This window comes from Puma concolor, chromosome D3 (assembly GCF_028749965.1).
Source record: "Puma concolor isolate L17-30 chromosome D3, mPumCon1.1.hap2, whole genome shotgun sequence".
NCBI lineage: Eukaryota > Metazoa > Chordata > Mammalia > Carnivora > Felidae > Puma > Puma concolor.
In genome coordinates, this window is record NC_141678.1 from 29,397,717 (window position 1) to 29,419,616 (window position 21,900).

Here is a 21,900-nt window from a genome sequence, read left to right on the forward strand (position 1 = left end):
TAGTTTTCAATCAAGCTTTTAATGAAAAGATCATAAAATAACAGTTTCTCATCACTGTACATTAAGACTGCACGCTTCTGAATGGAGAGATCAGTCGTCGGTGAATTGCTTTTTCTATGACACTTGTGGGCTGCGTACCTGCAGCTCTGACCTGAATTTATCCAAACTCTCAAAGGAAGTGAACTCGATGCGAAGACGGATAGCGGCGGTGGCCAGTACAGGAGTGCGATCACGGTGCCCCTCCCCCTTCCGGGAAGGAAATAAGAGTAGGACGTGATCCCGCTTCTCCGATTAAACAAAACGGCTATAACCCCATCCCTCCCCCTCCCCCTCGAGGTATTTGCGAATGGGCAGGTGCCCAACCTGGGGTCCCCCAAGTGGGGGAGGGGGAAAACAAGTGATGGGTGGGATACAGAGAGGCTCCCCTCAGCACCTGGCCCCACGGGGCCCCACCAAGAGGAGGGGGGGAGCCCTGGGGAACCTCCCTGCCCCAAGTGAGGTCTGTTATGCAGCATTTTTGAGGTCAATAAATTACAGCAATAAATAGCAAGGTGAGGTAGGGGGAGGGGTTCCCGGTAGAAAAATTAAAGTGGGTGACTGAAGCTGGCAGGGGAGAAGCGTCCTAGGAACGGGGGCCTGGGCAGCCTCCATTCCCACAGCGAACCTCCACCCCCTGATCTGGAATGTCACACTGAGGCTGAGTAGGTCCCTCTCTCCATCCTAGCACTCCTGGCATCAGTTCACAGGTTCAGTAATGTCTGCCCCAACGTGACTCTGGCGAAGAGCAAGGGCCTTGGTCCCTTCTAGGGGTACAACAGGGCAGAGATCCCTGGTCTGTTCTCTGGAGGCCCAGTGCCTCTGCTTTCCTCCCCAAGCCAAGGGGGTGGACGGATGCAGCGCCCCCCCCCCCCCACCACCTTCCCTGAGCCCTGCCCTCCTGGCTGCCCAGGCCTCCCCGACTCAGGACGGCTGTGGGGAGGGCGGTAGGGTCTGCCTGCCCAGCCAGCCCGGCCCAGATCGCACTCCTGCACGCGGTCCAGTCCAGTGAATACTGACGGGGTGGGGGTGGGAGCATAGCGGGGCAGCCCAGCGCCCCCGAGTGGTGACGAACGGGAAATACACACACAAGGCTGCGTGAGGTTCCAAGTCAGTCTGGGTCCGAATTGTTCATTTCACAGGCTGAGGTGTATGGCTATGCTGCGAGTCTCTGAGATTCTTCTTTGCTTAAAGGTTCATCTTCTCTTTTTTACCTTTTTTGCAATCCTGGAGGAGCCCTTGTGATGGCTCGGTCTGGTGGGAGCAAGCGGTGGCGGAGCCGGCCGCTCACTCGCCCCAAGTCTGAGAAATAAATACATTCATCACTGCACAAACATATTGATACAAAAACAACACTGTTCAGAGTGTTTGCACCGTCTGTGTTGGTAAGGACCAGCCCAGGAAGCACCCCCCCACTGCCGGGGGTGGGAGTGTCCCCTGGGGGTGGGGACCCACTGGAGTTAACGGAGCTGTGCAAAGATCCCGGCTTTTTGGCTTGAGAGGGACCCTCACATCAACCCACCACGAGGGTCACGGGCAGAGTGGGGGACCCTCTATCCTGGGGCCCAACCCCAGACTCGGGTCCTGTGGCCAGAGCTGACGGCCACCCCCTGCTGTGCCAGCTAGCCAGGACCTCTGAGGTCTGGCCAGGAGGCCTGGGGGGCAGTCAGCATCGGCCCAAGCTCTTTGGTGCCAGCTGGGCTTTGAGAGGCCTCAGGCTGGGGAGGAGGGCTCAGGTGAATCTGGGGGGCCTCCAGGCCTGCCCCTCTGCCCGTGAGCCAACTCAGAAGGGCCTCCAGCGGAAGGTGGGGATTCACTGGGACTAGCCTTACAGCTGCTGAGGTCTGAAACTGTAAAAGTTTATGTAAACAATGAGATAAATATATTAGTATCTTTTTTTTCTGAGCCCATTGAGGTTCCATACTCATTCAAAATGTGCTTTGGTTTAAAAAATAGGTTTTGTGAATTTGGGTATGAGCTTTTTTTTTTTTTTTTTTTTGTTTATCCTCTCTTTCCTACATGACATCTGCTATTTTCTGTTTCCTGTTTCTCCGAAACATTCAGGAATTAAGTGACTAAAGCAGAGAACTGTAAGCCGCCCTTGGCCTCCAACGGCCTAATTTCCTTGTGAGGCTCTTAACACATTTCCACACACACATTCGCAAGCACACACTCCACATGAAATCAAAGGAAAAAGAAAACAAAACCAAGTGTTGTGTTAGTCCCACCCCACCCCACAAACCCTTAAAATCTTAAATAGGAAACTAGTGTTTTGCTTTCTTGTTAAAATACAGAAAAGGCTCGATACAATACTCAGGTGGGTACAATACTATGTCGCACGAACGTCGTTGAGTGAGGGGCCTTTGCGCCCAGTCCCTGAAGCTCTGCAAATGAATTACCTACTCTCACGGGTCACCTCATGGATGCGGCTGCCCACGGCCCAAGAGGCCACACACAGGCCAGGCGCACATAAAACTCCCGTGTGGTACAGACTTTGTGTCGTGTGGCTTAAGTGCTGATGGAGTGGGGTGGGGTCGGGAGGGCAGAGGGGCCTGGAAAGCACCGTGCCTCCTCACCTGACTTGTGGGAACACAAGACACTAGGTCTAGTGCTCTGTTTCCCACCCATAGGGAAGAAGATCCAGCTTGGGGCTGGGGGTGCCTTGAGATGGGCTCAGCCAGAAGCCCTCACTTGCAAAACACACCCTTCACCATTCGGGTCCCTGAACTCAGGCTGTTTTCAGCTGGAGGGTCTCTGGAGGGGTGAGGGTGGAGGATGACTCTGGAATTTTTTGGTCTGAACGTAAAGTAGAAAGGAAAAAAAAAAAAGAAAAGCATGAAGCAAAATGAAGATAAAGCTGCTGGCCTAATCCTGTGGCTCCAGTCAGCTGAGGACAGTGGGACCAACGGCGACCTTGGTCTGGCCTTGTGAGCCCGACTCCCAGCCCATGGAGAGGTCCTGTGGCTGGTAGAGAAACCCCAAGGTGAGGGCTGAGGGGTAAAGGGTGGGACTCCAGACAGGGCTGAGCCAATGGGTGGCAGCCAGCCTCTTGCCAGAGCAGCCAGGACTGCTCAGAGAAGGTGCCAAAGCAGGGTAGGTAACCTCTCCCTGTCCCCAAGGAGGGTATACATCACTTTGGCCAGTACCTCCCTAAGCCTCTGCACTGGCTGGGAGGGGTTGCTGCTCTCCCAAGTCCCAGCTCTTGCAGGCCCAGGAGACAGGATGGGGGGGGGGCTCACTTCCACCTCATCCTGGCCCTGGCAGGGAACTGCAGGGAGCTGGCTACAGGCCCTGATCTCCCATGGGGCTGGAGCACTCACCTGCCTCACCCAGCCCCAGATCAGAGGCACACACGCAGGCTCCCTGACGCTTCACAACGGACTCAGAACACCCACAGGGTGGACACAGCTAGCCGCATGCTCTGGGGGTAAAGACACATGCGAGGTGACTCAGCAGCTGCAGGAGCTCCCCTCTAAGAGCACTGGGGGTGGAGGGCCCAGTAGGGCCACCTGGGCCAGGCAGAGCCTGGCTCACTCAAACTCGCGTCTTCCTATGCACACTAACAGGAGGAAAACAAGTGTCACGGCCTCAACTGCCAGTCACCAACGTACTGTTCTCATGAATTCAAGAGGTAGCAAAAGGTCAGAAGTCTCTCCACCTTGATTGGGAAGGAAGGAAGGAAAGCGCAATATCTGTCCACACGCACCAAGCACACTACACACACACACACATACATACATACACACACACACACACACACACACACACACACACACACACACACACACACACACACACACACACACACAGAAAATGAAAAAGAAGAGTACCGACGGCTCTGGCATTGAGTCCAGCCTCCCCCCTCCCCCCACAAGTCCCAGACCTTCCAGTTCAAACATTCACATAAACATTACACTGGTTTTTCTCTTAATAAAAAAGAAGTACCTCTAAACAAAGAATATTCCTCGGAAACTATAGGTAAATCACTCTCTCTCCTGAGGCAGCCGAGGCGGGGCTCGGGGCCCAGGGAAGCCTTTGGCCTAGAAGGGCTTCTGGGGCCTGGAGGGGTGGGCGCCCCTCAGCCGGGGCGGGGGCAGGAGGGCAGCTGCCCCTGTACATTCAGTCTGCAGACCCAGGCTCAGCCCCGAGGGGCCGGGAGGAAAATAAACTCTTGTTAGTTTTGGTTTAAAAAACAAAATTCAAAAAGAAAAAAGGAACAGATCAGTAGGAATAACAGCAACCTAGGCCCAGAGGGCTCTTTAGCTGTGGAGAGGTAGGCGGTGGGGGCCCCCCTGACTGTCCTAGCGCCAGTGAGCAGTGACCCCTGGCTCCAGGAAGGAGGGCTCTGTCCCCTCCCCTCCAGCACCATTCCCCGAAAAGCCAGGGTGGCCCGCACACAGACAAGCACTCGTGCATGCACACAGACACCGCCCCTGGCCACGGGGCAGCCCTGCTCCTCCCCAGCAGAGGGAGGCCCCCACTGCCCCCTGCTCTGACCCGGCCTGCGGGAAAGGGGCCAGATCCCAGCAAGACCCCCATGACCCACTCCCACGGGCCCCGCAGTGGCCGTCTCGGGGAGCCAGAGGCCTGGGCGGAATCGGGAGGTAGACTGCACACCAGCAATGCACATGCGGAGCTTGGGCCCATCGGCTTCCCTCCTCTCTCTTCTCTTGGTACAGACTGTCCATTAAAGCTCTGGGTGTGTGTGTGGGGGGGGGGGGGGGCTGGCTGGAGGTGCCACCAGGAGCTACCCCTGTGGGACCTGGGGGTCCTGGCCCCTCCTGCCTGGCCTCCGTGCTTCTTTCTTCCTTCCGTTGGCTCCCGAGGGCGAGTCTGCAGAGGGCACCCTTGGGCCGGGGAGAAGGGTCTTTGGCTTCTAGGAGCTAGGAGGGGGAAGTATGCATGCGCAAGTGGCTGATGAGGTTGCGCTGCTGGGTGAACTTGCCTCCGCAGAGCTGGCACTCATAGGGCTTCTCGCCCGAGTGCACGCGCATGTGCTCAGTGAGGCGGTACTGGCGGGTGAAGCGCATGCCACACTCATCGCAGGCAAAGGGCTTCAGGCCCAGGTGGCTCCGCATGTGACGTGTCATGGTGCCGCGCTGGGTGAACATTTTGCCACAGATGTTGCAGGGGAAGGGCCGAGTCAGCCAGTGTGTCTTCTCGTGCTGCCGCAACGTTGCAGGGTCCTTGTAGGTCTTCTCGCAGACGGAGCACTTGAAGGGCCGGGGCTCAGCAGCATAGGCCGCACTGGGCGCTGACAGGTCCTCAGCCTCCTCCTCAGCGCCACCGCTGCCTGTCTCGTAAGCACCCTCCTCCTTGATGAACAGCTCCTCCTCTGTGTGTGTCTCCACGTGGGCATTGAGCTGCTCAGAGCTGGGGAAGCCTTTGGCGCAGGGGATGCACACATACAGGTTGTCCCCATAGGACACCGTCTCGTAGCCCTCCTGCCGGTACATGTAGTGGGTACCAGCATGGCCACTGCCCCCCTCGCTCCCGCTCTGCCCGCTGTCCTCACTTCCATCCTTGCCATTCTCCTCCTCCTCCTTGCAGGAGTACGGGGGCTCCGTGTAAGGCCCACTGGGGCCACCCCCCGCAACGCTGCTGGCCAGGATGCCATTGGGAACCCTGTCCCCTAGCCCCTCGCCCTCTTCCCCCAGGCAAGGGCCCTTGGGCCCCGCTTCCCTCCGCTCAAAGGGGGACCCCACCATAGGCTCCTTCTTGCTCCATTCCTTCTTGCGGGCTGAGTGCCGCAGGCTCTTCCGGGGCTGCCCACCAGGCCCCTCCAGCAGACTCAGGTGGTTATCCTCAGACCCCTCCAGATCCATGGGCTCATTGGGGGTGCCCCCCAGCTCAGCATAAGAGGCACTGTTGGCAACAGGAGGGGCAGAGGCTGAGAGGGGCGAGCCATGCTGACTGTCACTCAGCTGGGCCGGGTCTTCCGGGGTCAGAGGGGGACCGGGGGTAGCAGGGGGCAGGGGAGGGCTCTTCTTGGACAGGTCCAGGCCCAGCTCCTGCTCGCAGCCCCCACTGCTCCCATTGGTGCTGCAGCTGCCCAGGCCAGCCTCCCCACTGGTGGGACAGACAGCCCGGCTCAGGCCATGCACGCCCTCCTGGCTTGAGCCTCCGAGGAAGAGCTCGTCATCCGAGCCTTTGGCCTGGGGGAGCTCCTGGGGGGTGTGGGCCCCCTTGCGTCCGTCCATGAGCCCCGGATACCGTGCCTGGATGACAGAGGCTGTGGACAGCCGCTGGCTGCGGGGAGGCCTCCCCATGCCGGTGGCACTCACCCGTCCGGAGCCAAAGGGCTTGCCGGCTCGCTTGAGTTTACGACGGCAGAGGGCTGCCAACTCGGGCAGCTGGAGGTAGCTGGCGGCAGTGAGGAGAGTGCTGAAATTGGGCTCAGCTGGCTGGTCGCTGGGCAGCAGCTTGCCCGTGTAGATGAAGTCCAGGATCTGCTGGAACACCGTGGAGCTGACCATGTCCGTGTCCAGGTTGATGAGGTTATCGTGCAGGACTAGGGACTTGAAGTAGATGCTGCTGGCAGCCAGAACATTCTTGTGGGCCCGAAAGATGGAGTTCTCCACCATGATGATGACATCACACAGAAAGCCCTTTGTCCTCTGCTGGTTCAGCTGCAACAAGAGCTGCTTGGAGTGGCTGGGCAGCTCCATGTCGGGCCCCATGTCCCCTCGCCCTGCCCACGCGTACCACCTGTGGGCAAGAACACATGGGGCATTAACCACCTGGGAGCCTCATCCAAGGGCTTGGAGACAATGTGGGGTTGCAGTGGTGCTCAGGGGGCCTCACTGGCACAGTACCCAAGCAGGGAACTCACACTACCCATCAGGGCTCATGCTGCCTGAAAAAGAGACACTGGCACTGGCCCCATTTGCACCAATGAGAAAAACAGAAACAGAGGACAATGAGGGTCACATGATGCTAAGCAGAGACAATCAGATGTGAATTTGGTTCCATAACCCAGGGTACCGTCTCCACACTCAAGTCGACCACATGCCCACAGGGGACTTAAAAATGACCAGCAGGGGACTCTGAGGTACTGGGAAGCAGTGGGGAATGAAGTGAGCAGAAGCTCCCAGGCAGGTTCACTTCCCACATGGGCATATAACTTCCTGGTTTTTAGGGCAAACTAGAAATTAAGTTTGCCCGGCTAAACCTCCCAATGTCAAATAAAGGTTCTTTTTCCTATGCAGCTGCCACCTGTGACCTCTGCTCTGCCCTGAGTGCCTCTCAAACAACCCTAGTGGCTTCCCAAACTTACAGGTTTGTCAACGTCACATTCCTGCCTTCAGACACTGCAGCCCAGCCAGAGTCCCTTGCCAATGCCTGCTCCCAGCTCAGGAGGGCCCTGAGCACCCCAGCCTGGGTCGCTAGGTGCTGGGCAGAAAAGGTGGCCTGGCCAAGCCTCTGGCACCACTGGGGCCCTGGGAACGGCAGCCAGCTGGCCTTGTCAGCCTGGTACAGTCACTGATGTCATTAAGTAATAGACACACAGAAACCTCTGACCTCCCCGAGAATCCTGCAGGTGGGCTTTGTAAGAGCATGCACATGGTCTCTGGGAGCAGTAATGCTCTGACCATGCACCCACCCAAATGAGCAGCAGGACCCAAGGCACAAAGTGTGGCTCCATGCTCCCTCTGGCCCCTCACACAGGCAACTCTGTGCCATGCAGTTGACAAATGTGCTTTCACGTCTCCAAAAGTAACTGACTGCTCTGAGCCTCACCCTACCCAGGACCTCCCAGCTTCTACCAGTGTATCCAACCCAGTTCTGCCTCCCTTAGGGCAGAGCCTGAAGGGATCACGCCCATGCTGGCTTTCTGTAACACAAACACTTCCCACTCCCAGTTACCCCACACCTGCTCTGATAGACGGAAACTCTAATAACCATGCACATCCCAAAGAAGGCCTTGGAACTCACCATGAACACACATGGGTAGACAGAGCCACAAGCTAGCACTCAGGGCCTGATAGGAGGCAGCAAGCATGGGCTCAGCCAACCCAGCCAACCCAGCCTTACAAGACCGTTCAGCTGGGGCTCAGAGGCTAGAGCCCAGGTCCCAAGAGAACCTACCCTCTGTCACTCCCTGCTCCTCAGCCAGCCAGTTAGGGACAAAGAGCCCAAGGCACAGCTTCCACACTGGCAGGGACACCCAGCCACCAGGGAAATGTGGTGTCAGCCCCACCAGCACCCAGGATGCCTGGTGCTCCCAGACTGGCAAGGGGCAGGCCAAGGGCAGGAGGTCCCGTCCTCCAAGAGCATGTGAGCCACAGCAGCCCCTCCTCTGCAGGCTGAGAACAGTGGGCCCCAACCTCCCCTCCATGCACCCCAGCACTGCATACACACAAAGGACCAGGCTGAGAACTGCAAGGCTGTGTGGGCCGCCCAGAAAGCCTTCCCCCATGTCTCCCCCTCCCTCCATCCTGCCAGTTCCCTGTCCCCAGCCTACCGTAGTGCCAGGGGCCCAGAAACCATGTGAGCAGCAGCCAGCGGGGGTGGCCTCCTTGAGCGCGTGGCCTCCCTGGGGGTGCATCAATGCCTGGTCACCTGGGGAGGAGAAGATGGACAGGGTCACCCATATATACACCAGCAAGGGAGGGAAGGAGGAACAGTGAAGGAGAAGGCACCTGGTGGCCCTGGAGCCCTTATTCCCAGGAAAGTCTGGGGTCTCTCTGGGTGGGACATAAGGGGCAGCCAGGCAGAGGATGGAGGCCACAGTGCCCAGCAGTCAGGCCTGGTGGCAGGGAAGGTCACAGGTCTGGAGAGCTCACCAGGGCTGCACCCTCCTCCCACCCAAGAGATTTAGGGTACTCTAAGGGGCCACCTAGGCCTGTCAGGGAGCTGGTAGCAGGCGCGTAATTCCTCTGTAATTCCAGGCGGGCAGGCGTGGTGGCAGGAGGCCTGGGCAAGGCCCTTCCCAGGCTGGCCACATTTACATAACAAAAGGTCAAAATTGGAGGCCCTGGTGCAATGGGCTATTTATAAGAACCAGTCTCAACCGCTTCTGGCTCTCCTGCCTCCTTCCCTTCCTGATCTGTTCTTGCCACCCCCCCCCCACCCCCCAGAGGGCCCAGCCCCCTCCTGCCCAGCCCAGCCTGACCACATGGCCTCCCCTTGCAGGAGTTTCTGCAAGACAGGCCTTTCAATACCAGCCCGCCAAAGCAGCTGGCAGCTGCAGCCAGATGCGGAGGGGCTCCCGCTCCCCACTCCCACCCCCCAGAGCTGCAGATCCCTAGGATCCTGAGGTTCTGGCTTTTTGCACCCAACTCAGGCAGGTCTGGGCTCCCTTGGAATGGAGCCAGGGGTGGGGGTGGAGGCCTGCAGCAGCCCTAGGCCCATCCCTGCCTGCCCTTCCCCCACCCCCTGGGCCAGGGAGGCTCAGCAGGTCCCTCAGGAATGTGACCAGACCTGGGGTGCGGGGTGGCTGGGAGGCCTCAGCTTCAGCCTACCAGCTGTCTCTCTGGCCCCTAGGACAGCTCCCCTCTCATGGGGTAGCCCAGGGGTGTGGGGGAAATGGAGGGGGGGGGATGGTTGGTCCAGGAACCTACCCATGGCCCAGAGGGCAGCAGAACCAGCTCCGTAGGTCCAGAGGCCTGAGGGCATCTACATTTAATGAAGGTGGCCTGGGCCCCTTGCCTGTGTAAAGAGTTCAGGCTCCCCTGCTGGGTGTTACCAGAAATGGCCAGCACAGAATAGAGCCCAGCCTTGGGAAGGGGGCAGAGACCACCTGGGCGCTGGTGAGAGCAGCCCTGAAAAATGGACAGGGAGACACAGTGATATGTTCGAGCCAACCAGACACCCACCATACAGCCTTGTGCCACTGCGTGCTCCCCACCAGATCTCAGGGCAACCCAAGCCCTGCTGAGGCATCCACACAGTGGCCTCCGCTTCACTATGTGCCAGGCCCTGCAACTAGGGATTACTTGCCCTTGTGGGAGATCAGTCCAACTACAGAAAACCAGGCAGAGAGCAGGCAGCAAAACAGAACTTGAGGGCTTCCACAGGTACCCATTGCTCTAGCTGTGCCAGCCACTTCACAGCCCCGGAAAGGCACATTGACTGACCAAGTCCTCCCAGGCTGGGTCAGACAGGACTCTTCTTGAGCCCAAACTTCCCCACAGGACTGAGTAGGCTTCGCTGCACCCTCCACTGGGTGGGGCCCCGGTGGAGCTGCCTGCTGGGAATTCACAGCCAGCATAGTGGGCCGCCACTATGTCTGTGAGGGGGTGACCCCTGCTGCAGGGCCAAGACCCCTGCAAGGCGTTGCTTCTTTTCTTCCCAGCAAAAAACAGCAGAGTCCTCTGCCCTACTGTTCAACACAGGGTGTGGGAGCAGCAAGCGCCTAAGCTAGAGAGGACACAGCCCTGGGGAGGCGGCGGGCCGGGGGGTGGGGGGTGGCAGGTAACTAGAAACGTGGCTGTGGGGACTGGCCCAGTAAGCCGGCAGTGCAACACCCCACTGGGTACATGGGCTGGTGCTCAGCCCTGGCAGGAGCCTGCAGGCTGGGATGAGGATACCTCTTGGCACCAGCTCCTGGCACCCAGCAGCCCCCTGGCAGCAGGCCCAGGCAGCGTGCCTATCAGCCCCAAGGATCCACACCCAGCTCAAAACCGTTGCCTGCCAGAGCACTGGCTCCAGGAAACCCAGGATCTGGGGCAGTGGGATGGGTTGGGGGTGTAGTGTGGAGAATCCCTGGCTAGGCTGACCCCAGCAGGTAAGGGCAGGAGAAACACAGTCCCTGGGGAAAGCCAGCTCTGCCTCCTTCCTTCTTATGAACACAAAAGCTGAGGGTGGGGTAGGGGTGGTAATGAACAGAAAGACCTGGCTGTAACAGCTGGATTACCTTCCCAGGTCCCGGTTTACAAAATGGTCAACATCCACCTACCTAGTTGGGCTGTAACATTTTCTTTCCTTCCCCTCCAAGTCCCTGCCACGGAAAAGCCAACGGCAATCCCCACATACACACAGTGAGGACAAGTCTAGGGCCCAGACATCCGAGACTTTTAAAAGACACACCCACCTAAGGGAAGGTCAGGCCAATAGAGCTGAGCCAGGGGGAGCTCCCCGCACCTGTCTGCTGCTTCTTCCTGTCTACCCTCCTCAACCAAGGCATGAAAGGCCCAACCTGGCAATGCCATCCGGTAAAGAAACATCTTGGGGGCATGAACACCCAACCAATAAACAAGATTATCTTGGGGCAGGCGGGGGGAGGGGGGGGGGATGGAAGTACAGGAAAACTATAGTTTCTGTTATGTTCATTTCTATAATATTCAAAATTTAAAATAAGTGTGTATTACTTTTTAAGTTCTAAAAAAAAAAACCGATGTACAAACATGCATAAGTCTCAAAATCATGATGTTGAGTGAAGGAAACCTTGCAAAAAGAGTACAGACTGCAAGATTCCATTTAAATTAAGTTCTAGAACAGGCAGAACTAATCATGGTAGAAACAAAATCAGAAGAGCCTGTAGAAGGTTTGGTGAGCACTGTTTGGGAAGGTACATGAGGAACTTTCTAGGCCCAGGGTGGCTCTATATCTGGGTTTAGGTTTGGGTTAAGGTTAATGAACTCACTGGTCAAAACTCAAGGGCTCACCAGAAATTTGGGTCCCATGTTATATGTCAATTTTACCTCATATTGAAAAAAAAATTCCAACAAAGAGTGAAAGAACGGAGGCTTCCAAAGGACATGCCCTTCTCAGCAGCCCACTACCACCTAACATTCACTCATCCTAGGCACACAAGTAGCCCATGAGGGTAGAGTGGTAATGGCAAGAACAGATCCCTGTCCCTCCTGATTCCATCCTGGCTAGGCAGCCATCACAGGTTCTTGGTAGGTATTCAAAGCCCTAGGTCAAGGATACTGACCTGAGATCTCCTACCCTGCATCCCATCAAACACACACTAGACAAGAAGCCAATGAGGATGGCAGGAGGCAGGGCCCATGGCCTTCTGACCCTTGGAGCAGCACCCCATTAGGAACCCCACTTGCCCATGATCCCAGGCAGTCTACATGGCCTCAAGAGCTCATGGGGAGGCTAGAATAGGGTCACCTCCAGGCCTCTCTCTTTTCCTAGCATTCTACAAAAAGCAGAAGAGCATGCACTAGTCCAGCCTTTCAGAGGCCATGAGAAGTTTTAAAGTGATCTTTGGTTAAGCAGAGAGCACAGGAGAACAATTCCAACCACCTATCTCATGGGAACTGCCTAACTCAGCCTGGACACCCATTGTGTCCAAGCCTGGGCTCCAGGAGACCTGGGCATTCAGAACTGCTCTGGTCTGGGATGCCTGGCTGGCTCAGGTGGAAGAGCATACAACTCTTGATCTTGGGGTCATGAGTTCAAGTCCCACGTTGGATGTAGAGATCACTTAAAAATCAAGAAAGAAAAAAAAATAAATAAATAAATAACTGTCCTGGTCATTCAACCTCCAGTGGTGTGGTGCCCTCTGGAGACCAGGCTGGCAGCCTCACCTCCCTGGGGCTTGGCAGCAGGCACTGCGTCCCTCCTGGAGAAAGTGGAGCACACCCCATACCCATTTCCAGCCCCACAGATAGGGGCCAAACCCAGGGAGTGTTTCACACCTGGCACTCCTGACCCTCATGAGCAGTATGCCCCAGAAAAATGCTATCTGTTCTACTCAATGCCTGACCTCCTGCAGGCAGGAACAAACCCCGCCCCCCCCCCTCCACGCCACCCCTACTCCAGACACCACTGTGGGCACCTTGACTGAAGGCCTCCAGATTTCAGAAAACTTCTCCACCTTCCCTTCCAACCAGAAGGGTGGGCCCTAGAGAGAAAGATGAAGGACAGGGAAAGAGGGACCACCTGCTTTCTCTCCCTGGGCCGGCCTCTTTGCCCAGATCTCCTGGAAAATTTGTCATCCCACCTCCCTCTCTTGTGGCCCTCCTTCACTTCCTCAAGTGGTACTTCTCACAAGAGTCTTGGGGCTATGCTGGAGGATAGCCCATCCCAAAGCACCCAACAGGAGACCATCTTTTCTCTTTAACCACACCTGGCCAGAAGTAACAGAGATACAGGAATCTTCCAGCCCCTCATCGCCCACCCAGAGTTCCACTGACAGGTAGGAGGCACAAAAGAGTGCCAAGCAGAGGGGCACAAGGTACAGCCAGCCACAAAGCAGCTTCCACACCTACAGGGGTTTAGCTCTTCTGTGTCAGAGAGGGCACCAAACATGCTGGCTACTGTCCCCAAGCCTGAATCTGAGGTCAGCACTCGCCTCAGTCACAGTTGACCGGCACTGGTCACCTGGTGCTCAAACAAGTGCCTCTTCCCTGAAGGCCTGGCCCCACCCATGCTGCAAGAGAGCAGCTTGAGGGCATGGTGGAGACAACCTAGAAGGTACAAGCAGTTCAGGATCCAGAAAAGCCAAGGCCCCACCCCCAACCCACCAACCAGTCCAGCAGACCAGAAGCCCAAGACTGCATTCTCCTGTCCCCATGGCCGGGAATCCTCCTCCACACCCCTCTTCTCTGTATTCCTCCATGAAGTCTCTTCCATCCCCTTCACCGGCAGCCTCTCTCCCCTTCCCCACCCATCCAGACAGCACCTTGACCTACCTCAGTCTGCCCCACAGGAGACAGCAGCCTGCCTGTGGGGAAGACTAAGGAGTGATCTCTACCTCCAGGGACAGATACGGTTCTGGGGGTTGAGGAACTTGTACAGAGTCACAAGAGCAAGCAGGTGGCAGAATAAGAGCTCAAAGCCTGATCTAGAGCCGCTGTTAGACTTTCCTTACCCCATGGACAGAGAGCATGCACTTCCCATTGCCAGGCAGGAGTGCCATGTACAGGAACACCACCTTCCATGCAGAGCCAGAAGGAAGGATTTTGGTCTGCACCTCCACCATCACCTTCCCCTGCCCACCACCACCCACCTCCCCATCACAGCAGGGCCTCACTTGGGCTGCATTCTCCTGACCTCATGTATAAGGTCAGTCCAACTCCTTTACTACCTGAGGCCAGTGAGAAGCTTCTGGCTAGAAGCGACAAGGTGGGACCCCGGTCACACAGCCTGCTTTGGGTGCCCAGGCTGTGCATGCTGCTTTTCTGAAACACCCCTGCCTGGCCTCCATGACCTCTCTGGCCTGTTCCTCCAGGCATGGGCTGGTGGTGGGTGGGACTCAGTGCTCTGGGCAAGCCCAGCCGTGTAATCTAGCCCAGCCCTGGATGCCAGCCAGCAGCTCCTGGCTCTTCTCCCAGACCATCCTCCTGGAAAGCAACAGGCTCTGCGAATGCCAGGAGCCCAGCCCTCCCTCCAACGCGGCTTCTACGAAATAAACATTTGGGTTCCACTGACTGCATTGGTAGCACAATGATCAGGGACCCAGTGCTAGCATCCTTCTCTGCCCCTCAGGCCAGCCCTGTTACCCACCCACCAGCTTACCCTGAACAGCAAGGCAAGTGGCATCCACCTCAGCTGGACTTTGAGTCTGTCCTGAAATTCCCTTAGGCCCTACTGAAGACCCCGTGCTGCCTGTGATGGGCCAAGTCCTGCCTGGGCCCTGACCACCTTCGTCTCCGTGCACTCCCATCTAAGAGATGGGCCAGCTCCTGGCTAATAACACGGTGAGGAAAAGGTTAGAAAGTGCTAGTGTGAGGAGAGGCCTGGCAGGAAGCTCCACAGTGCACAGGCCCCACAGCCTGCAAACCTTGCTTCTCCAAGACAGCCTTGGGTCTTCTCCCTCCTTCCTCCAGGCCTACAACCCTCCCATTGCTCCTGGCTTTAAAGCCAACCAGAAGCAAGGCCAGGATGGTCTTGGGGGCCTGCAACTGAATTTCTTCTGCTGGCTCTGACACAATTGGCTAGCTGGCACCAGGAAAGGCAAAGGACAGGGTCCCACTGGAGGGCCAGGTCTAGCAGTGTACCAAGCCAGGCCACGACCTTAAGTGCCACTGAGGAGAGGCAGGTGAGCACTGATCGAAGAAGGGGAAGAGCAGTTTAAGATCATGATTATTCATACAAAAGCTACACTCACCTCCAGGCTCTCTCCCCCACTGCATTCCCTTCAGGAGGGGCCTGAACTGTTGGTGAAAGGCTCACTGGCAGCAACAGAGCAGGAGCCTGGAGGCATGGAGCACCCATGGGGTGGGCTGGCCAACAGGACAGCAGAGCAGGGAGAGGACATCTGCCATCTCCATCAGGCAAGGAACAAGTGAAAATCCAAGAGCTACTTCAGTCAAGAGGCAGAGAGGCCCCAGTGCACTGGTTTCTGTGGCCCCAGCCCCATTTACCAGCAGCAGCAGCACCACCCAGGGTCTCACAAGAAATGCTGCTGCTCAGACCTCACTGCATAACTTGCATTTGAACCTCACGGGACTCACATGCACATTTCAAGTCTGGGAAGCACTGAGGTGGGTTATAAGTTTTCTACCTCCAGGAAAGCCCAATGCTCTGTAAACGCTAAGTAGTAAACGCTCAGCCGTTGGGGGTCGAGAGAAAGAAGATAGCTCCCAAAGGGAAGACATGATTTCCCAGGTAAATAAGCCCAGAGAGTGATTAATAAAAATGGTGGGCTTGGAACACAAGACAGCGAGGTAGAGCCTAGTCACCAGGCATCTATGGAGGCAGGACACGGCCAAGGGTAGGGGCTGCCAGGCCTGAGTGGTAGGCAGAGACCTCAAGGGAGGAGAGGGGCAGGACAGCACTGTGGTAAATAGGTGGAAATTCCACATGTGAGGAGCTAAAGAGCACCCAGAAAGCCTGGGCAGCCCTACTGTAAAAGACTATCACGGTCGTCTCACCTGGCCCAGGGACACCCTTCAGATGAGGTTAACTGAGCCCCAGAGCAAGAGACACAGCTGAGTCACAGAGCAGGAGCTGCCGAGCCCATTGCTCACTCCACAATTTCAAAACCAAACCTGGTAGTCGTAAGAATAACAATTCTTATGCCCACCAAGGACTCTGAAAGAATTAAAGCCAAACAAAGCAAACCCAAACTCCTACCATCTTCTACTTCACATGTCAGACAAGAAAATATTTCATGATCAAAAAGGAGGAGGAACCACCTCTCAATGCAGAGGAGCCCTTCCCTAGAAAGGGTGGTTGACAACCCTTCACCCCCATGGTCATTGTGGGTTGGTCAGAACTCTTGAGGCAAGCTGGCATCGAGGCAGCGCTGCGCTGCCCTGCCCCATGACATGGCAGGCCAGGATGACAAAGAAATCGCACCCTAAAGGAGAATTAGAAAAAACAAAACCTGATACCAGACAGTAATGATGGGACTTTAATTGGCCGGGCAAAGACTAAAGAATACTTCCTGAGGAAAAAGAGAAAGGTATTATTTTAGAAATAAGACCAAGGATGAAAACATGCAAGCCCTATGGTCCAGAAGTGCACTCCAAGGTATACACGAACAGAAACCTACCCACATGCTCACCAAAACCCGGGCAAGCGTGTGCACAGCAGCCCTGTTCACAGGAGCCCGACACCTACACGACAGGGGGTAGCCAAAGGTATAAGGACGGTTACCCAGCCATGCACAGGACTGAACATTTACACATACAGGTGTGCTTTTTATAGGTTAAAAATGTTGGTGATGTCACACGGTTTGATTTACGTGCACATACATGAGTCTCTTGAGCATTCTGTTGACCGAAGAAGCCAGACTCAAAAGAGACTATGTGGTGTGATTCCATTCACGTAAATTGGAAAGCAGGCAACACGGATCCAGGGATGAGAGGAGAGTGGGGAGGGGGAAGGGGTGACTCAAAGGACTCACGAGGGGCTTCTGGGGCTGTGTTTCTCATTCTGGATGCTGGTTACATAAGTATGTCCATCTGTGAAGAACCCTCGGAACAGTCATTCACAACTACACATATTTCCTACGTACGATATACTTGAATGCAATACAGTGCACAGAAACTTTCAGGATGGGAAGCAAGGCCCAGTCTTGGTCCTGATTAGCAAGTAGATCCAAGCCAGGAAATAACCTCCCTGAACCACTAATAACCACTAATAACAACAATCATAAGACAAGAAAGAGAGAACTGACAGGACAGAGTGGCCACATCCAGGGCAGAATATCCATCTTGGAAGAGAGAACTCTACAGACCAGCCAGGAAGCTACAGGAAATCTAGAAACCACCATAAAATCATTGTTGCCATTCAAAGTAACAACAATGTGATGACGTTTTTTAATCCTAGCATCTAGCTGATATTTCAACAGATAGGAAGAACTCCACTCAGGCAAGCTCAGGAGAGGAAAATTCAGAGCTGCAGGTGAGGTACAAACAGTATACCTTCCACCAAGGCCCAAGCGGGTCCCTGAGCAGCTAGCTGGATGCATCAAAGGGAGGAAGCCAGGAAGAAAGTAGTTGTAGCCCTCCAGTATAGGGGGTCAAAGGGAGCCACTAAGCAGAAGGAAACAAATGACTCAAGGAGCTATAGCCAAAGATCAAAGATTAGGTTTTTTTAATCCAAAAAAAAAAAAAAAAAAAAAAAAATCAAGTAGAGATACCATAGGCACCTGCTAAAGTTTTTAAAAAGGCCTTTTTAACAGTAAAATTGGTGAACTTCTATAGAGAATCTCACACTCTTTGGTCCTGTGCCCAAGGCTTTTTAAAGCCTCCAGGTGTGGTACTTTACAGAAGAGGTCTCACCCATCCAGCAGTCATCTTGAAGGGTCTGACACAGGAGAGGCCAACAGCTCAGAAGGGAATCGGACAGAGAGATCAACTCAGACTTGAAAAAAAACACACACAGTGTCATTCTACTTTTAAAATGGAGTCTCAGTGGTGCTGGAAGGATTGTTTAGCATTAAGAAACTGGGTTTACAGGCGAAAAAAAGGGAGGGAGGGAGGGAGGGAGGGAGGGAGGGAGGGAGGGACGGACGAACGAACGAACGAACGAAAGAACGAAAGAACAAAAGAAAGAAAGAAAGAAAGAAAGAAAGAAAGAAAGAAAGAAAGAAAGAAAGAAAGAAAGAAAGAAAGAAAAAGAGGTATTTATCTTCCTGGAGAAGTAGAGCCAGGGGGTGAGGTGAAAACAGGGCTACTTAGGAGGTAACAAAAACTCTGCCCTAAAAACACCCGGAACCCCCACTGGCAGGGGGTAGGATGAAATGTAGGACAGTGCCACCTTGGAACACTCCAAGTAGGGACAGGAACACAGAAACCACAGCTACACACAACACTTCAGTGAATCTCAAAATAGAGATTAGTGCCTGGCTCTGAGTACACAAAGAGCAAACCCAGTGAACCGCTGTTCAAGGATCCAGACAAGCCCAAGGAAGCTACAAAGAAAAGCTAGGGAACAGTTAACCCACAATCTAAAAGAGTGGTGATTTCTGGGGGGAGGCAGGGATAAGCTGGGGAGCAACACAGGTGGGTGTCCAGGGGCTATTTCTTACATGGGTGGGGGAAGCAAGGGTGTGTGTTGCTCACTAGTTATACCTATATGTGTGCATGTGTAATTTACACCCTCCCATTAACACTTTTGTAAATAACCTGGAGCATAATCTTCAAATCAATTGAGGAAGCTGGCATGCTCTGTGCAGAAGTCCCAAAAGAAAGGGGAGCAGGACAAAACCGTCTAGAATTCTTTTCTTTCTTTTCCTTCCTTCCTTCCTTCCTTCCTTCCTTCCTTCCTCCCTCCCTCCCCCACCCGCTCTCTTTCTTTCTCTTTCTTTCTGGAACTCAAAACCCTGAGGATCAAGACCTGAGCTGAGATCAAGAGTCGGACCCTCAATCAACGGAGCCACCCAGACACCCCTGGACAAGACCTTCTAGATTCAAGGAGGAGCCAGAGACTACAGCTGTGTGATACTCGCTGAGCACTGCTCACAACACTTGACCCAGGACCCCACACTGCAGAGCCACATGGCTGGGCAAATATGGCAACAATGTGCCAACAAGGGCTTCAGAGAGCTCCATCCCACTGGAGATGCCCAGAAAGTACCACTCGGTCCTAAATAGAAAGCAACAGAAAGCAGGGCCTCCATACCTGGGAGGCCAAGTGTGTCTTACCCAACAGGATGGAAATCCCAGGAACCCTCCCAATGAATGGAGGGGAAGAGGGCAGTTAACACGCCACTCTAATCGAAAATATCAAAGTCTAGCATACATCTCCCCTCTGCAGCCTCTGCCCCCTCCAATTCGGAGTCCAATCAACCCTGAGTTATCTTTCTCAAACACCGATCTCATCCAGTCACTCCCCTGCTTAAAGCTTTTAATGCATTCCCGATGCCTGGATAAAGTCCACACTCCAGCCCGGCCTGCAGGGTGCTTCCCAGAGAGGACCTGGCCCACCTCTCAGCTTGGTTGGTCCACAGACATGCCTGAGTGCCCCTCTGCGAAGCCAGCCCTGCATTTCTCCCGGGACCTATGTCAGCACTAGCCGCCCAGCTGCTTCCCTCTGTGCACCCACCCTGTGCTCATGCCCTCCCCCCAGACCCCTTACCCACCCCAAGCAGGCTCCCAAAGGTGAGGGACCCTGTGTCCCACTAGCCCAGCAGCCACAGCTACACTGTGCATGAAGCAGACCCTCATAAAGGTGTATTAGGTGAGCAAATGCTGGTCAGAAAGGTTTAGTGCTAAAAGAGTGAAACAATACGTGAGAGAAGACAAGGAGGCCGTGAGAAGGGGGCAACAAGAAAGGAGAGAAGGCTGCTCAGCGCCCTCCCATGTCAGCAGTTCCAAAACTATTGTTTACATTCTTCAAAATTAGGACTCCCAAAGAACCAAAGAACTTTCATGTGGTTTACATGTTACTGTAGTTGGTGCTACTGTTCTACATTTACTGTATTAAAAAAAACTGGTAATTAAAACAAATACTTGACTCAGAATATCAATAAAAAAACACATTAACATAAATGCCACGACGTTAACATAAATACATTAAAAATGCTTTTTTATGAAAAAAAAAAGATTCCAAAATTTAAAAAAATTAATTAGTGAAAAGAGTAGTACTGTTTTATATTTGGCATTTGTTTTACGTTTTAAATCTCTTTAACATCTGGCTTAGAAGTAGCTAGATTCTCATACCTGTTTCTACACTTAGTCCATTAGGATAATTGGTTTTGATTAAAGTCTATCAAGAAATGTGACTTCACATAGTTAGAAGAGAGGAGTATTTTAATAATCCTTTCAGCTAACTGTGGCTATTCTTCACTGACATCACACTAAAACCCGACAAGCAGAGGTTTCTTAAAAGCTGCAATGGAGACTCTGAAATCGTATCTGTGACTATCTCAAATTCGGTTACGCAAAAATCCATTGGTTTACACTGCACTCATATTCACGCAGGATTTTGCAACATCAAGCACTGGTCATTTGGTTCACTGAGTGAATCAGATCTTCCAAATGTCACATTTCATTATACAACACCAAAAAAATCCATGTGTTAATATCACCGCTGATCTTATCAGTGAAGTCTAAGTCAGGCTCACCGTATGAATAGTTTTCCAAAACTCTCATTTTCCCTTAAGGGTTCTAGCTCTGGCAACAAATATTATCAGTTGTTTTCCTCAAAGTGGCAAGGCTCACTTTGTTCATTTGAGAAAATATCTGCACAAATTCTCCAAGTCTGAGTAACCACACCTTGTCTGTCGGTTCTTCTTTCAAGTAAAAACAATATTCCATGAGGAGAAAGCAGCTAGTTCAGGGCTCAGCCCAAGCAAATGCAAAGTATGTTTCTGGGGACAACAGTTGTACTCCACAGTAGTCACACATACTCCCCATTTTATCACACGGAATACTAAAAAGACGTGTGTGTACCCCAGGGTCTAGATTTACTACTCAGTCATCTGTACTGCCTCCCCCAGTCACTCGTAAGACTGAATGTCTCAGTCTGGAGCACCAACAGTGGAGAACACAACTCTGGGCAACACATACACCCACCACAGCTTTGCACAAGACAAAGACCAGTAACTTCTAAGAATTATGAAAAGGGTCTTGGGAAATCCAAGGGGTCTGCAAACCACTCTGAGAACAGTTGACATGCATTAGCTCAAATATTTCTAACAACCCATTTTACAGGAAAGGAAAATGAGTCACAGAGAGGCACTCTTCTCAAAACCACACTTGTTCACCAAATACTCTAAAAAGCAGGGCTGACAGAAACTCCAAACAGATCTCCAGAGGCCTGCTTACTCAGAGCTGGCAATGCTTTGGGAGCAAGCTGGGCCTTTGCATGTCGTGGGCCCTCCAGAGGCAGTAGTCACAGGTGGTCAGAGAGGGCGGAGGGGGAGGGGTGCTACAGGAAGCAGGATGTGCAAGCTCCGCTGCCTGCTGGGGGCATGAAGTCAAAGTCCCCTCCTGCCCAAAGCAGCTAAGCCAGCCCTGCTGCCCTTATCAGCGTCAACACATGCATGGAATGTGGGACTTTGGAAACAGTCCTCTCCCCTTTGCCTGCACCCCTCTGGCGCTCAGGTTCATCTACCACAGCCAAAGGACAACCCAAGCCCAGCGTTCAACCCACCTGCACCTGGAGCCTCGTGGCAGGTGAGAAAGGCACCTGCTGGAGGTGGCCCAGGGAAACTGAAGAGGCTATGGCTTGGCCTCTCCCCTCATCACCAAGATCACCCATCTACCAAGAAAGAGCCTCACATTGCTGAGAGGTCACCCTGCCCAATGTCACACAACACAGCACCGCTGGCCCAAGCACCTCTCATTCACTGACACAGTGAGAATACCAAGAAAAGGAAAGGAGCCCAGCTCTGAGTTCCCAGGAACCCCCAAAGCCTCCCTCTCAAGGCTCTTCTGGAAGTGGTTAGCAAAGGCCAAAGTTTCCATAGGACAGAAGAGTCCCATGTGCCAGAAGGGAAGGAGTTGAGACTGGTAGAATAAGGATGACCCAGAGAGTCCCCTCTGTCCCCCAGCTCCTGGAGGGAGG

At 54.0% G+C, this 21,900-nt stretch overlaps 1 protein-coding gene across 3 annotated transcripts in view; it reads right to left on the bottom strand.

Annotated features, from left to right (window-relative positions):
• Window positions 1–21,900, bottom strand: part of HIC2 (HIC ZBTB transcriptional repressor 2) — a 28,895-nt gene continuing 6,995 nt past the window's right edge. The window contains exons 2-4 of one of the 3 annotated variants that reach the window (XR_015242408.1): window positions 8,501–8,598; window positions 3,795–6,744; window positions 1–3,750 (exon numbers count right to left, since the gene is read on the bottom strand). Coding sequence is in view for 1 of the 3 variants with exons in the window: in XM_086682325.1 (XP_086538451.1) it covers window positions 4,920–6,744; window positions 8,501–8,526 (1,851 nt within the window). In the remaining 2 variants the exon portion in view is untranslated. Of the gene's footprint in view, window positions 6,745–8,500; window positions 8,599–21,900 lie in introns of all 3 variants that reach the window. The other 2 variants (XR_015242407.1, XM_086682325.1) reach the window with 2 other exon arrangements.